The 18,012-nt window shown below is 30.2% G+C and overlaps 1 protein-coding gene across 1 annotated transcript in view; it reads left to right on the forward strand.

Annotated features, from left to right (window-relative positions):
- The window catches only part of fryb (furry homolog b (Drosophila)), a 231,855-nt gene that overhangs the window by 170,674 nt on the left and 43,169 nt on the right, over positions 1-18,012 (forward strand). The window contains exons 42-46 of the mRNA XM_072912548.1: positions 2,874-2,995; positions 3,968-4,155; positions 4,252-4,346; positions 17,413-17,611; positions 17,677-17,898. Of these exons, the coding sequence (XP_072768649.1) occupies positions 2,874-2,995; positions 3,968-4,155; positions 4,252-4,346; positions 17,413-17,611; positions 17,677-17,898 (826 nt within the window). The remainder of the gene's footprint in view (positions 1-2,873; positions 2,996-3,967; positions 4,156-4,251; positions 4,347-17,412; positions 17,612-17,676; positions 17,899-18,012) is intronic.

Below are 18,012 nucleotides of genomic sequence, written 5' to 3' on the forward strand. Positions count from 1 at the left end.
GGAATTAATGGTAATATATGGGAATTATTGGGAATATATGTCAAGTAATGGGAATATATGGGAATTATTGGGAATATATGGGAATTAATGGGAATATATGGGAATTAATGGGAATATATGGGAATTAATGGTAATATATGGGAATTATTGGGAATATATGGGAATTAATGGGAATATATGGGAATTTATGGGAATTTATGGGAATATATGGGAATTAATGGAAATTAATGGGAATATATGGGAATTTATGGGAATATATGGGAATTAATGGAAATATATGGGAATTAATGGGAATATATGGGAATTAATGGAATTATATGGGAATTAATGGGGATATATGGGAATGTATGGGAATATATGGGAATTAATGGGAATATATGGGAAATAATGGGAATATATGGGAATCAATAGGGATATATGGGAATTAATGGGAAATAATGAGAATATATGGGAATCAATAGGGATATATGGGAATTAATGGGAATATATGGGAATATATGGGAATTAATGGGAATATAAGGGAATTAATGGGAATATAAGGGAATTAATAGGAATATGTGTGAATATATGGGAATTAATGGGAATATAGGGGAATTAATGGGAATATATGTGAATTAATGGGAATATAAGGGAATTCATGGGAATATATGGGAATTAATGGGAATATATGGGAATTAATGGGAATATATGGGAATTAATGGGAATATATGGGAATATATGGGAATGAATGGAAATGAATGGGAATATATGGTAATTGATGGGGATATATGGGAATTTATGGGAATTCATGGGAATATATGGGAATTAATGGGAATATATGGGAATTAATGGAATTATATGGGGATATATGGGAATTAATGGGAATATATGGGAATTAATGGGAATATATGGGAAATAATGGGAATATATGGGAATCAATAGGGATATATGGGAATTAATGGGAAATAATGGGAATATATGGGAATCAATAGGGATATATGGCAATATATGGGAATTAATGGGAATATAAGGGAATTGATGGGAATATAAGGGAATTAATAGGAATATGTGTGAATATATGGGAATTAATGGGAAATAGTGGGAATTAATGGGAATATAAGGGAATTAATGGGAATATAAGGGAATTAATAGGAATATGTGTGAATATATGGGAATTAATGGGAAAATAAGGGAATTAATGGGAATATATGTGAATTAATGGGAATATAAGGGAATTAATGGGAATATAAGGGAATTAATGGGAATATAAGGGAATGAATAGGAATATGTGTGAATATATGGGAATTAATGGGAAAATAAGGGAATTAATGGGAATATATGTGAATTAATGGGAATATAAGGGAATTAATGGGAATATATGGGAATTAATGGGAATATAAGGGAATTAATGGGAATATAAGGGAATGAATAGGAATATGTGTGAATATATGGGAATTAATGGGAAAATAAGGGAATTAATGGGAATATATGTGAATTAATGGGAATATAAGGGAATTAATGGGAATATAAGGGAATGAATAGTAATATGTGTGAATATATGGGAATTAATGGGAAATAATGGGAATCAATAGGGATATATGGGAATTAATGGGAAATAGTGGGAATTAATGGGAATATAAGGGAATTAATGGGAATATATGTGAATTAATGGGAATATAAGGGAATTAATGGGAATATATGGGAATTAATGGGAATATAAGGGAATTAATGGGAATATATGTGAATTAATGGGAATATAAGGGAATTAATGGGAATATAAGGGAATGAATAGGAATATGTGTGAATATATGGGAATTAATGGGAAATAATGGGAATCAATAGGGATATATGGGAATTAATGGGAAATAGTGGGAATTAATGGGAAAATAAGGGAATTAATGGGAATATATGTGAATTAGTGGGAATATAAGGGAATTAATGGGAATATATGGGAATTAATGGGAATATAAGGGAATTAATGGGAATATAAGGGAATTAATAGGAATATGTGTGAATATATGGGAATTAATGGGAAATAATGGGAATCAATAGGGATATATGGGAATTAATGGGAAATAGTGGGAATTAATGGGAATATAAGGGAATTAATGGGAATATATGTGAATTAATGGGAATATAAGGGAATTAATGGGAATATATGGGAATTAATGGGAATATAAGGGAATTAATGGGAATATATGTGAATTAATGGGAATATAAGGGAATTAATGGGAATATAAGGGAATGAATAGGAATATGTGTGAATATATGGGAATTAATGGGAAAATAAGGGAATTAATGGGAAAATATGGGAATTAATGGTAATATAAGGGAATTAATGGGAAAATATGGGAATTAATGGTAATATGATATAATTCTTACAAATGTTCTTGGTATAAACCTAAAAATCATGTCTTTTAATATTTGGTGTCGGTCTGCTAACTGTCCCTATCTTATCATGCTAACATGATCAATATCAATATCCCTACAGTATATTATCATGCTAACATGATCAATATCAATATCCCTACAGTATATTATCATGCTAACATGATCAATATCAATATCCCTACAGTATATTATCATGCTAACATGATCAATATCAATATCCCTACAGTATATTATCATGCTAACATGATCAATATCAATATCCCTACAGTATATTATCATGCTAACATGATCAATATCAATATCAATATCCTTGCTAAAAAAGTAATTGAGATCAGAATGTCTCTTCCAAGAGTGACCCGACCAACAAGTGACTGTATATGTGGAAAACAACCATGGAGGATGTGTGTAACGGGTGTGTGGTGTGTAACGGGTGTGTAACGGGTGTGTGGTGTGTAACGGTGGTGGGTGTGCAGTGTCTGGAGTACTGTGTTGTTGTTGCTCAGAGCGCTGGGGCCCCTGTGGGCACACGAGGACATCACGCCCAAGAACCCCAACTCCAAGAGCACGGAGCAGCTCTCCAGCTTCCTGCGCCATGTCGTCTCCGTCTTCAAGGAGTCCAAGTCAGGTGAGGAGGACTACACATGTGGAATAACATCAACACTATTCTGTGTGTGGAAGGACAAAAAAACACTACATTGGAATCGATACAGGTACCGATTTTTCAGTTCTGGTACTGAATGTTCACACTACTTTTCGATACTTTTCTACATAAAGGGGACCACAAAAAATGTCATTATTGACTTTATTTGAACAAAAACTCTTAGTGTACATGAAACATATGTTTATTATTCTCATTTAGTCCTTAAATGATACCACACATTTAGGTATCGCTCCGATACCAAGTAGTTACAGGATCATACATTGGTCATATTCAAAGTCCTCATGTGTCCAGGAGACATATTTACTGACTTTATAAACATAATATGAATTTTTTGAAAACAAAAGAAGATGCTGTGATGCCAAAAAATTACGTTTGGATGATACCACACATTTAGGTATCGATCCGATACCAAGTAGGTATCATACATTGGTCATATTCAAAGTCCTCATGTGACCAGGGGACGTATTTACTGACTTTATAAACATAATATACATTTTTTTTAAACGAAAGATGTTGTGATGCCCAAAAATATCGACATAATCATAGTAGTATCGCCCCTGTACTTGGTATCATTACAGTGGATGTCAGGTATAGATCCACCCATGGCGTTTGTTTACATTATGACGCCTGGTGAGCTATTGTATTCTCCTACGGTGTGTAGTGAAGCATGCTTGGCTATTCCTCCTCCTCCAGTGATAATGATACTTGTAAGAAACTCACTTTATTTGGTACTTTTTAGAGGCGGTATAGTAGCGAATGTGATTGATTAGTATGGCGGTACGAAGGTATACTGGTATACTAGTACTAGTATACTAGTACTGGTATACTGGTATACTAGTACTGGTATACTAGTACTGGTATACTAGTACTGGTTTAGTGGTATACTAGTACTGGTGTGGTGTAGCAAAGAGTGAGATTGAGTGGTGGTGCCCACAGACTTCCACCTGGAGCAGCAGCTGAGCGACGTGGCCCTCCAGACGGCGCTCTGCAGCTCCTCGCGTCACTACGCCGGACGCTCCTTCCAGATGTTCCGAGCCCTGAAGCAGCCCATCAACAACCACGCCGTGTCCGACCTGGTGTCACGCCTGGTGGAGGTGGTGGGCGAGCACGGGGACGAGGTGCAGGTAGGAGTGGCGCGCGGCGGCAGTATTGGCTGTGTGAGGCAGCAGTGTTGTGCAGCGGCAGTATTGGCTGTGTGAGGCAGCAGTGTTGTGTTTCAGGGCTACGTGATGGAGGTGCTGCTCACGCTGGAGTCGGTGGTGGTCAACCTGGCCGAGTGTCTGAAGAACAGCGACCTCATGGCGGCGCTCACCAGGTGTGCTTTTGGGTATTAGTGGGGTTTTTACTTTTCAAACTGACAAAAAAATGAAGTTTTCTGTGACAAAAAGGGCATAAAACGAGCAAAAAAAGACAAAAACTAGAAAATTCAATGTTAAAAAAATTGTACTTATTTTAACACTTTTATGAGTGGGGCCCTTTTGGACATTAGTGGGATTTTTACTTTTCAAACTGACAAAAAACAAAGTTTTCTGTGACAAAAAGGGCATAAAACGAGCAAAACAAACAAAAACTAGAAAATTCAATGTTAAAAAAAATGTGTATGACTTATTTGAACACTTTTATGAGTGGGGCCCTTTTGGATATTAGTGGGATTTTTACTTTTCAAACTGACAAAAAAACTACGTTTTCTGTGACAAAAAAGGTATAAAACGAGCAAAAAACCCAAAACAATAAAATTCAATGTTAAAAAAAAAATGTGTATGACTTATTTGAACACTTTTATGAGTGGGGCCCTTTTGGATATTAGTGGGATTTTTACTTTTCAAACTGACAAAAAACTAAGTTTCTGTGACAAAAAGGGCATAAAACGAGCAAAAAAACACAAAAACTAGAAAATTCAATGTTAAAAAAATTGTACTTATTTGAACACTTTTATGAGTGGGGCCCTTTTGGATATTAGTGGGATTTTTACTTTTCAAACTGACAAAAAAATAAGTTTTCTTTGACAAAAAGGGCATAAAAAGAGCAAAAAAAAACAAAAACTAGAAAATTCAATGTTAAAAAAAATGGGTATGACTTATTTTAACACTTTTATGAGTGGGGCCCTTTTGGATATTAGTGGGATTTTTACTTTTCTAACTGACAAAAAACAAAGTTTTCTGTGACAAAAAGGGCATAAAACGAGCAAAAAAACAAAAACTAGAAAATTCAATGTTAAAAAAAATGTGTATGACTTATTTGAACACTTTTATGAGTGGGGCCCTTTTGGATATTAGTGGGATTTTTACTTTTCAAACTGACAAAAAACAACAACAAAAATGACAAAAAGGGCATAAAACAAGCAAAAAAACATTTTTTTTAAAAACCCTAGAAAATTCAATGTTAAAAAATTTGTATGACTTATTTTAACACTTTTATGAGTGGGGCCCTTTTGGATATTAGTGGGATTTTTACTTTTCAAACTGACAAAAAACAAAGTTTTCTTTGACAAAAAGGACATAAAACAAGCAGAAAAAACATAAAATAAAAACTAGAAAATTAAATGTTAAAAAAAAATGGTATGACTTATTTTAACACTTTTATGAGTGGGGCCCTTTTGAATATTAGTGGGATTTTTACTTTTCAAACTGACAAAAAACAAAGTTTTCTGTGACAAAAAGGGCATAAAACGAGCAAAAAAACAAAAACTAGAAAATTCAATGTTAAAAAAAATGTGTATGACTTATTTGAACACTTTTATGAGTGGGGCCCTTTTGGATATTAGTGGGATTTTTACTTTTCAAACTGACAAAAAACAAAGTTTTCTGTGACAAAAGGGGCATAAAAAGAGCAAAAAAAAACAAAAACTAGAAAATTCAATGTTAAAAAAATTGTACTTATTTTAACACTTTTATGAGTGGGGCCCTTTTGGATATTAGTGGGATTTTTACTTTTCAAACTGACAGAAAAACGAAGGGTTGTTTTTTTTGACAAAAAGGGCATAAAACAAGCAAAAAAAACATTTTAAAAAAAACCTAGAAAATTCAATGTTAAAAAATTGTTTATGACTTATTTCAACACTTTTATAAGTGGGGCCCTTTTGGATATTTGTGGGATTTTTATTTTTCAAACTGACAAAAAACTTTTTTTTGACAAAAAGTGCATAAAACAAGCAAAAAAACATTTTTTTTTAAATCCTACAAAATTCAATGTTAAAAAAATGGTATGACTTATTTTAACACTTTTATGAGTGGGGCCCTTTTGGATATTAGTGGGATTTTTACTTTTCAAACTGACAAAAAAAACAAAGGTTTTTTTTTTTTAACAAAAAGGGCATAAAACAAGCAAAAAAACATTTTTTTAAAAACCTAGAAAATTCAATGTTCACATTTTTTTTATGACTTATTTCAACACTTCTATGAGTGGGGCCCTTTTGGATATTAGTGGGATTTTTACTTTTCTAACTGACAACAAACAAAGTTGTTTTTTTTGACAAATAGGGCATAAAACAAGCAAAAAAACATTTTTTTTAAAACCCTAGAAAATTCAATGTTAAAAAATTTTTATGACTTATTTTAACACTTTTATGAGTGAGGCCCTTTTGGATATTAGTGGGGTTTTTACTTTTTAAACTGACAAAAATAAAATTGTTTTTTTTTTTGACAAAAAGGGCATAAAACAAGCAAAAAAACATTTTTTTTAAAACCCTACAAAATTCAATGTTAAAAAAAATTGTATGACTTATTTTAACACTTTTATGAGTGGGGCCCTTTTGGATATTAGTGGGATTTTTACTTTTCAAACTGACAAAAAAACAAGTTTTCTTTGACAAAAAGGGCATAAAACGAGCAAAAAAAACATAAAATAAAAAACTAGAAAATTCAATGTTAAAAAAAATGTGTATGACCTATTTTAACACTTTTATGAGTGGGGCCCTTTTGGATATTAGTGGGATTTTTACTTTTCTAACTGACAAAAAACAAAGGTTTTTTTGGGACAAAAAGGGCATAAAACAAGCAAAAAAACATTTTTCAAAAAACCCTAGAAAATTCAATGTTAAAAAATGTTTACGACTTATTTTAACACTTTTATGAGTGGGGCCCTTTTGGATATTAGTGGGATTTTTACTTTTCTAACTGGCAAAAAAATACGTTTTCTTTGACAAAAAGGGCATAAAACAAGCAAAAAATACATAAAATAAAAACTAGAAAATTCAATGTTAAAAAAAATGGTATGACTTATTTCAACACTTTTATGAGTGGGGCCCTTTTGGATATTAGTGGGATTTTTACTTTTCTAACTGACAAAAAACAAAAGTTTTTTTTGGGACAAAAAGGGCATAAAACAAGCAAAAAAACATTTTTCAAAAAACCCTAGAAAATTCAATGTTAAAAAATGTTTACGACTTATTTTAACACTTTTATGAGTGGGGCCCTTTTGGATATTAGTGGGATTTTTACTTTTCTTACTGACAAAAAAACAAAGTTTTTTTTTTTTTTTCGACAAAAAGGGCATAAAACAAGCAAAAAAACATTTTTAAAAAAACCTAGAAAATTCAATGTTCAAATTTTTTTTATGACTTATTTCAACACTTCTATGAGTGGGGCCCTTTTGGATATTAGTGGGATTTTTACTTTTCAAACTGACAAAAAACAAAGTTTTCTGTGACAAAAAGGGCATAAAACAAGCAAAAAAATAAAATAAAATAAAAACTAGAAAATTTTATGTTAAAAAAAATGGTATGACTTATTTTAACACTTTTATGAGTGGGGCCCTTTTGGATATTAGTGGGATTTTTACTTTTCAAACTGACAAAAAAACGAAGGTTGTTTTTTTGACAAAAAGGGCATAAAACAAGCAAAAAAACATTTTTAAAAAACCCTAGAAAATTCAATGTTCAAATTGTTTTCATGACTTACTATGAGTGGGGCCCTTTTGGATATTAGTGGGATTTTTACTTTTCAAACTGACAAAAAACAAAGTTTTCTGTGACAAAAAGGGCATAAAACAAGCAAATAAACCATCAAATAAAAACTACAAAATTCAATGTTACAAAAATGTGTATTACTTATTTTAACACTTTTATGAGTGGGGCCCTTTTGGATATTAGTGGGATTTTTACTTTTCAAACTGACAAAAAAACAAGTTTTCTTTGACAAAAAGGGCATAAAACGAGCAAAAAAAACATAAAATAAAAAACTAGAAAATTCAATGTTAAAAAAATGTGTATGACCTATTTTAACACTTTTATGAGTGGGGCCCTTTTGGATATTAGTGGGATTTTTACTTTTCTAACTGACAAAAAACAAAGTTTTTTTTGGGACAAAAAGGGCATAAAACAAGCAAAAAAAACATTTTTCAAAAAACCCTAGAAAATTCAATGTTAAAAAATGTTTACGACTTATTTTAACACTTTTATGAGTGGGGCCCTTTTGGATATTAGTGGGATTTTTACTTTTCTAACTGGCAAAAAAATACGTTTTCTTTGACAAAAAGGGCATAAAACAAGCAAAAAATACATAAAATAAAAACTAGAAAATTCAATGTTAAAAAAAATGGTATGACTTATTTCAACACTTTTATGAGTGGGGCCCTTTAGGCTCCCAAAGGATCTTAGTGGGAATTGTTTTTAAACTGACATTGCTCAAAAAATAATGAATCGAAATTAATGTTGTTATGAATTATTGACTTATTTGAGGCTCCAATTTCTTCACCTTAAATATTGCACATTTTGTCTTTGACAAATAAAACGTTAAGTTTAAAAAAAAAAAGGGGCATAAAACAAGCAACAAAAAAAAACATCAAATAAAAACTAGAAAATTCAATGTTAAAAAAAATGGTATGACTTATTTGAACACTTTTATGAGTGGGGCCCTTTTGGATATTAGTGGGATTTTACTTTTCAAACTGAGAAAAAAACGAAGGTTTTTTTTTTGACAAAAAGGGCATAAAACAAGCAAAAAAACATTTTTTTTAAAACCGAGAAAATTCAATGTTCAAATTTTTTTTATGACTTATTTCAACACTTCTATGAGTGGGGCCCTTTTGGATATTAGTGGGATTTTTACTTTTCAAACTGACAAAAAACAAAGTTTTCTTTTGACAAAAAGGGCATAAAAAGAGCAAAAAAAAAACAAAAACTAGAAAATTCAATGTTAAAAAAAATGTGTATGACTTATTTGAACACTTTTATGAGTGGGGCTCTTTTGGATATTAGTGGGATTTTTACTTTTCTTACTGACAAAAAAACAAAGTTTTTTTTTTTTTTTCGACAAAAAGGGCATAAAACAAGCAAAAAAACATTTTAAAAAAAACCTAGAAAATTCAATGTTCAAATTTTTTTTATGACTTATTTCAACACTTCTATGAGTGGGGCCCTTTTGGATATTAGTGGGATTTTTACTTTTCAAACTGACAAAAAACAAAGTTTTCTGTGACAAAAAGGGCATAAAACAAGCAAAAAAATAAAATAAAATAAAAACTAGAAAATTTTATGTTAAAAAAAATGGTATGACTTATTTTAACACTTTTATGAGTGGGGCCCTTTTGGATATTAGTGGGATTTTTACTTTTCAAACTGACAAAAAACAAAGTTTTCTTTTGACAAAAAGGGCATAAAAAGAGCAAAAAAAAAACAAAAACTAGAAAATTCAATGTTAAAAAAAATGTGTATGACTTATTTGAACACTTTTATGAGTGGGGCTCTTTTGGATATTAGTGGGATTTTTACTTTTCTTACTGACAAAAAAACAAAGTTTTTTTTTTTTTTTCGACAAAAAGGGCATAAAACAAGCAAAAAAACATTTTAAAAAAAACCTAGAAAATTCAATGTTCAAATTTTTTTTATGACTTATTTCAACACTTCTATGAGTGGGGCCCTTTTGGATATTAGTGGGATTTTTACTTTTCAAACTGACAAAAAACAAAGTTTTCTGTGACAAAAAGGGCATAAAACAAGCAAAAAAATAAAATAAAATAAAAACTAGAAAATTTTATGTTAAAAAAAATGGTATGACTTATTTTAACACTTTTATGAGTGGGGCCCTTTTGGATATTAGTGGGATTTTTACTTTTCAAACTGACATAAAAAAAACAAGGGTTTTTTTTTTGACAAAAAGGGCATAAAACAAGCAAAAAAAACATTTTTTTTAAAAAAACTAGAAAATTCAATGTTAAAAAATTGTTTATGACTTATTTCAACACTTTTATGAGTGGAGCCCTTTTGGATATTAGTGGGATTTTTACTTTTCAAACTGACAAAAAACAAGTTTTCTTTGACAAAAAGGGCATAAAACGAGCAAAAAAACACAAAAACTAGAAAATTCAATGTTAAAAAAATGTTACTTATTTTAACACTTTTATGAGTGGGGCCCTTTTGGATATTAGTGGGGTTTTTACTTTACAAACTGACAAAAAACAAAGTTTTCTTTGACAAAAAGGGCATAAAATGAGCAAAAAAAAACAAAACTAGAAAATTCAATGTTAAAAAAAATGGTATGACTTATTTTAACACTTTTATGAGTGGGGCCCTTTTGGATATTAGTGGGATTTTTTGCTTTTCAAACTGACAAAAAACTAAGTATTTTTTTTTTTTTGACAAAAAGGGCATAAAATAAGCAAAAAAATTAAATTAAATAAAAACTAGAAAATTCAATGTTAAAAAAAATGGTATGACTTATTTTAACACTTTTATGAGTGGGGCCCTTTTGGATATTAGTGGGATTTTTTCTTTTCAAACTGACAAAAAACAAAGTTTTTTTTTGACAAAAAGGGCATAAAATAAGCAAAAAAATTAAATAAAATAAAAACTAGAAAATTCAATGTTAAAAAAATGGCATGACTTATTTTAACACTTTTATGAGTGGGGCCCTTTTGGATATTAGTGGGATTTTTACTTTTCAAACTGACAAAAAACAAAGTTTTCTGTGACGAAAAGGGCATAAAACGAGCAAAAAAAACAAAAACTAAAAAATTCAATGTTAAAAAAAATGTGTATGACTTATTTGAACACTTCTATGAGTGGGGCCCTTTTGGATATTAGTGGGATTTTTACTTTTCAAACTGACAAAAAACAAAGTTTTCTGTGACAAAAAGGGCATAAAACAAGCAAAAAAATAAAATAAAAACTAGAAAATTTTATGTTAAAAAAAATGTATATGACTTATTTGAACACTTTTATGAGTGGGGCCCTTTTGGATATTAGTGGGATTTTTACTTTTCAAACTGACAAAAAAACGAAGGGTTTTTTTTTTGACAAAAAGGGCATAAAACAAGCAAAAAAACTTTTTTTTAAAAACCTAGAAAATTCAATGTTCAAAAAAAATGTTATGACTTATTTCAACACTTCTATGAGTGGGGCCCTTTTGGATATTAGTGGGATTTTTACTTTTCAAACTGACAAAATAACAAAGTTTTCTTTGACAAAAAGAGCATAAAAGAGCAAAAAAACATAAAATAAAAACTACAAAATTCAATGTTAAACATTTTTTCATGACTTATTTTAACACTTTTATGAGTGGGGCCCTTTTGGATATTAGTGGGATTTTTACTTTTCAAACTGACAAAAAACAAAGTTTTCTGTGACAAAAAGGGCATAAAACGAGCAAAACAAACAAAAACTAGAAAATTCAATGTTAAAAAAAATGTGTATGACTTATTTTAACACTTTTATGAGTGAGGCCCTTTTGGATATTAGTGGGATTTTTACTTTTCTAACTGACAAAAAACAAAGTTGTTGTTTTTTTTGACAAAAAGAGCATAAAACCAGCAAAAAAACATTTTAAAAAAAACCTAGAAAATTCAATGTTCAAATTTTTTTTATGACTTATTTCAACACTTCTATGAGTGGGGCCCTTTTGGATATTAGTGGGATTTTTACTTTTCAAACTGACAAAAAACAAAGTTGGGTTTTTTTTTACAAAAAAGGGCATAAAACAAGCAAAAAAACATTTTTTTAAAAATCCTAGAAAATTCAATGTTAAAAAAATGTTATGACTTTTTTTAACACTTTTGTGAGTGGGGCCCTTTTGGATATTAGTGGGATTTTTACTTTTCAAACTGACAACAAACAAAGTTGTTTTTTTTTGACAAAAAGGGCATAAAACAAGCAAAAAAACATTTTTTTAAAAACCCTAGAAAATTCAATGTTAAAAAATTTTTATGACTTATTTTAACACTTTTGTGAGTGGGGCCCTTTTGGATATTAGTGGGGTTTTTACTTTTCTAACTGACAAAAACAAAGTTTTCTTTGACAAAAAGGGCATAAAACAAGCAAAAAAATTAAATAAAATAAAAACTAGAAAGTTCAATGTTAAAAAAAATGTGTATGACTTATTTGAACACTTTTATGAGTGGGGCCCTTTTGGATATTAGTGGGATTTTCACTTTTCAAACTGACAAAAAACAAAGTTTTCTGTGACAAAAAGGGCATAAAACAAGCAAAAAATAAAATAAAAACTAGAAAATTAAATGTTAAAAAAATGGCATGACTTATTTTAACACTTTTATGAGTGGGGTCCTTTTGGATATTTTTTGACAAAAAGGGCATAAAACAAGCAAAAAAACATTTTTAAAAAACCCTAGAAAATTCAATGTTAAAATTTGTTTTGATGACTTATGTCAACACTTTTATGAGTGGGGCCCTTTTGTATATTAGTGGGATTTTTACTTTCCAAACTGACAAAAAACTAAGTTTTCTTTGACAAAAATAGCATAAAACAAGCAAATAAACCATCAAATAAAAACTAGAAAATTTAATGTTAAAAAAAATGTGTATGACTTATTTTAACACTTTTATGAGTGGGGCCCTTTTGGATATTAGTGGGATTTTTACTTTTCTAACTGACAAAAAAACTAAGTTTTCTGTGACAAAAAGGGCATAAAACAAAAACAAACTTATAAACAGATAGATCCGAGGTTGATCTAGAAAATATTTGACTTATTTTTAACACTTTTATGAGTGGGGCCCTTTAGGCTCCCAAAGAATATTAGTGGGATTAAAAATTAATGTTGTTTGGAATTATTGATTTATTTGAGGCTCCAATTACTTCACGTTAAATATTACATTTAAAATATTACATATTTTGTCTTTGACAAATAAAACATTAAGTTTTCAACAAAAAAAAGGGCATAAAACAAGCAAAAAAATACATAAAATAAAAAGTAGAAAATTCAATGTTAAAAAAAAATGGTATGACTTATTTTAACACTTTTATGAGTGGGGCCCTTTTGGATATTAGTGGGATTTTTACTTTTCAAACTGACAAAAAACAAAGTTTTCTTTGACAAAAAGGGCATAAAACAAGCAAAAAATACATAAAATAAAAACTAGAAAATTCAATGTTAAAAAAAATGGTATGACTTATTTTAACACTTTTATGAGTGGGGCCCTTTTGGATATTAGTGGGATTTTTACTTTTCAAACTGACAAAAAAACAAGTTTTCTTTGACAAAAAGGGCATAAAACGAGCAAAAAAAACATAAAATAAAAAACTAGAAAATTCAATGTTAAAAAAAATGGTATGACTTATTTTAACACTTTTATGAGTGGGGCCCTTTAGGCTCCCAAAAGATATTAGTGGGATTTTTTAAAACTGACATTGCTCAAAAAACAACAAATCAAAAATAATGTTGTTAGGAATTATTGACTTATTTGAGGCTCCAATTACTCCACGTTAAATTTTACACTTAAAATATTGCATATTTTGTTTTTGACAAATAAAACATTACGTTGTTTTTTTTTTAAAAAGGGCATAAAACAAGCAAAAAAAACATAAAATAAAAACTACAAAATTCAATGTTAAAAAAAAGTGTATGACTTATTTTGACACTTTTATGAGTGGGGCCCTTTAGGATATTAGTGGGGTTTTTACTTTTCAAACTGACAAAAAAACTAAATTTTCTTTGACAAAAAGGGTATAAAACAAGCAAAAAATACATAAAATAAAAACTAGAAAATTCAATGTTAAAAAAAATGGTATGACTTATTTCAACACTTTTATGAGTGGGGCCCTTTAGGCTCCCAAAGGATCTTAGTGGGAATTGTTTTTAAACTGACATTGCTCAAAAAATAATGAATCAAAATGAATGTTGTTATGAATTATTGACTTATTTGAGGCTCCAATTACTTCACCTTAAATATTGCATATTTTGTCTTTGACAAATGAAACGTTAAGTTTAAAAAAAAAAAAAAAAGGGCATAAAACAAGCAAAAAAAAACACATCAAATAAAAACTAGAAAATTCAATGTTAAAAAAAATGGTACAACTTATTTTAACACTTTTATGAGTGGGGCCCTTTTGGATATTAGTGGGATTTTTACTTTTCTAACTGACAAAATAACAAAGTTTTCTTTGACAAAAAGGGCATAAAACAAGCAAAAAAATAATAAGCGGTAGGAAATGGATGGATGGATGGAAAAACTAGAAAATTCAATGTTAAAAAAAATGGTATGACTTATTTTAACACTTTTATGAGTGGGGCCCTTTTTGATATTAGTGGGATTTTTACTTTTCTAACTGACAAAAAAAACAAAGTTTTCATTAAAAAAAGGGCATAAAACAAGCAAATAAACCATCAAATAAAAACTAGAAAATTCAATGGCTTTTGGATATTAGTGGGATTTTTACTTTTCAAACTGACAAAAAACAAAAACAAAAATTTTTTGACAAAAAGGGCATAAAACAAGCAAAAAAACTTTTTTTTTTTAAAACCCTAGAAAATTCAATGTTAAGAAAATTGTATGACTTATTTTAACACTTTTATGAGTGGGGCCCTTTTGGATATTAGTGGGATTTTTACTTTTCTAACTGACAAAATAAGGGCATAAAACGAGCAAAAAAAAACATAAAATAAGAAACTAGAAAATTCAATGTTAAAAAAAATGGAATGACTTATTGTAACACTTTTATGAGTGGGGCCCTTTAGGCTCCCAAAAGATATTAGTGGGATTTTTTTAAACTGACATTGCTCAAAAACAACAAATCAAAATTAATTATTATTGACTTATTTGAGGCTCCAATTACTTCACGTTAAATATTACATATTTTGTCTTTGACAAATAAAACATTACGTTGTTTTGTTTTTTTTAAAAAGGGCATAAAACAAGCAAAAAAAACATTAAATAAAAACTACAAAATTCAATGTTAAAAAAAATTGTATGACTTATTTTGACACTTTTATGAGTGGGGATTTTAGGCTCCCAAAGGATATTAGTGGGAAACATTACGGTTTTTTTTTTTTTTTTTTTAAAGGGCATAAAACAAGCACAAAAAAAAATCAAATAAAAACTACAAAATTCAATGTTAAAAAAAATTGTATGACTTATTTTGACACTTTTATGAGTGGGGCCTTTTAGGATATTAGTGGGATTTTTACTTTTCAAACTGACAAAAAACTAAGTTTTCTTTGACAAAAAGAGCATAAAACAAGCCCAAAAAACATTAAATAAAAACTAGAAAATTCAATGTTAAAAGAAATTGACTTATTTTAACACTTTTATGAGTGGGGCCCTTTTGGATATTAGTGGACTTTTCAAACTCACAAAATAACAAAGTTTTCTTTGGAAAAAAAAGGGCATAAAACAAGCAACAAAAAATAAAAACTAGAAAATTCAATGTTAAAAGAAATGGTATGACTTATTTTAACACTTTTATGAGTGGGGCCCTTTTGGATATTAGTGGGATTTTTACTTTTCTAACTGACAAAAAAACAAAGTTTTCATAAAAAAAAAGGGCATAAAACAAGCAAATAAACCATCAAATAAAAACTAGAAAATTCAATGGCTTGACAAAAAACAAAAAAAAACATTTTTGACAAAAAGGGCATAAAACAAGCAAAAAAACATTTTTTTTTAAAACCTAGAAAATTCAATGTTAAGAAAATTGTATGACTTATTTTAACACTTTTATGAGTGGGGCCTTTTAGGATATTAGTGTGATTTTTACTTTTCAAACTGACAAAAAAACTAAGTTTTCTTTGACAAAAAGAGCATAAAACAAGCAAAAAAAAAACATAAAATAAAAACTAGAAAATTCAATGTTAAAAAAAAATTGACTTATTTTAACACTTTTATGAGTGGGGCCCTTTTGGATATTAGTGGACTTTTCAAACTCACAAAATAACAAAGTTTTCTTTGGAAAAAAAGGGCATAAAACAAGCAACAAAAAATAAAAACTAGAAAATTCAATGTTAAAAGAAATGGTATGACTTATTTTAACACTTTTATGAGTAGGGCCCTTTTGGATATTAGTGGGATTTTTACTTTTCTAACTGACAAAAAAACAAAGTTTTCATTAAAAAAAAGGGCATAAAACAAGCAAATAAACCATCAAATAAAAACTAGAAAATTCAATGGCTTTTGGATATCAGTGGGATTTTTACTTTTCAAACTGACAAAAAACAAAAAACAAAATTTTTGACAAAAAGGGCATAAAACAAGCAAAAAAAACATTTTAAAAAAAAACCTAGAAAATTCAATGTTAAGAAAATTGTATGACGTATTTTAACACTTTTATGAGTGGGGCCTTTTAGGATATTAGTGGGATTTTTACTTTTCAAACTGACAAAAAAACTAAGTTTTCTTTGACAAAAAGAGCATAAAACAAACAAAAAAAAACATAAAATAAAAACTAGAAAATTCAATGTTAAAAAAAAATTGACTTATTTTAACACTTTTATGAGTGGGGCCCTTTTGGATATTAGTGGACTTTTCAAACTGACAAATAAAGTTTTCTTTGAAAAAAGGGCATAAAACAAGCGACAAAAAACAAAAAATAAAAACTAGAAAATTCAATGTTAACAAAATTGTATGACTTATTTTAACACCTTTATGAGTGGGGCCTTTTAGGATATTAGTGTGATTTTTACTTTTCAAACTGACAAAAAACAAAGTTTTCTTTGACAAAAAGAGCATAAAACAAGCAAAAAAAACATAAAATAAAAACTAGAAAATTCAATGTTAAAAAAAATTGACTTATTTTAACACTTTTATGAGTGGGGCCCTTTTGGATATTAGTGGACTTTTCAAACTGACAAAATAACAAAGTTTTCTTTGGAAAAAAAGGGCATAAAACAAGCAACAAAAAAATAAAAACTAGAAAATTCAATGTTAAAAGAAATGGTATGACTTATTTTAACATTTTTATGAGTGGGGCCCTTTTGGATATTAGTGGGATTTTTACTTTTCAAACTGACAAAAAACTAAATTTTCTTTGACAGAAAGGGCATAAAACAAGCAAAAAAAAACAAAAGCAAAACATTAAAAAAATAATAAAAACTTCTGAAGAACAGCGACCTCATAGCGGCTGTCACCAGGTGTGCTTCTGCCAGTACAGGAAGTGTTCCTTCCTTCCTTCCTGCCTTCCTTCCTTCCTTCCGCCCACCATCTGGCATGTTCCTTTCAGAACCTCGTCCCCGGACTTTGTGATGAGCGACAAGCTGATGAACCGCAAGAGCACGGGCCAGTTGAACTTCCCCGGCCCGGGTTTTGTGGGCCTGTCGTCGCAGCGCCACCAGCGCTCCTACTCCGTGCCCAAGAAGTTTGGCGAGTGCGGCTACCAGTCCAGCGACCCGCCACGCAGCGCCACCCTGGACCGCATACAAGTAGGAGGGAGAGACCACCGTGGCCCGGCTGGTCACACAACCGCTGACACCTTTGTCACCCGCAGGCGTGTAACAGTCACGGTCTGGCCCGGGTGGGGAGGAGCCCCGGGTCCTGCACCTCTTCCACCAATCGCATCGACCCCAGCGTGCTGTCTGACCCCGCCCACGTGTCACACCCCTCCTCCATCCTGGCCACCGTCTTCTGGGTGGCCGTGTCGCTCATGGAGTCTGACTTTGAGTTTGAGTACCAGATGTCACTGCGCCTGGTCCACAAGCTGCTGTCCAAGGTACCATATTGTCATGCCTTTGTTGGCATCTTTAATAATAATTCAAAAATAATAATATATGACTTATTTTTAACCTTATGACTGAGATCTTGCCCTGCACTAGGTAATGTCATA

Source organism: Nerophis lumbriciformis, linkage group LG37 (genome assembly GCF_033978685.3).
Source record: "Nerophis lumbriciformis linkage group LG37, RoL_Nlum_v2.1, whole genome shotgun sequence".
Classification (NCBI taxonomy): Eukaryota; Metazoa; Chordata; class Actinopteri; order Syngnathiformes; family Syngnathidae; genus Nerophis; species Nerophis lumbriciformis.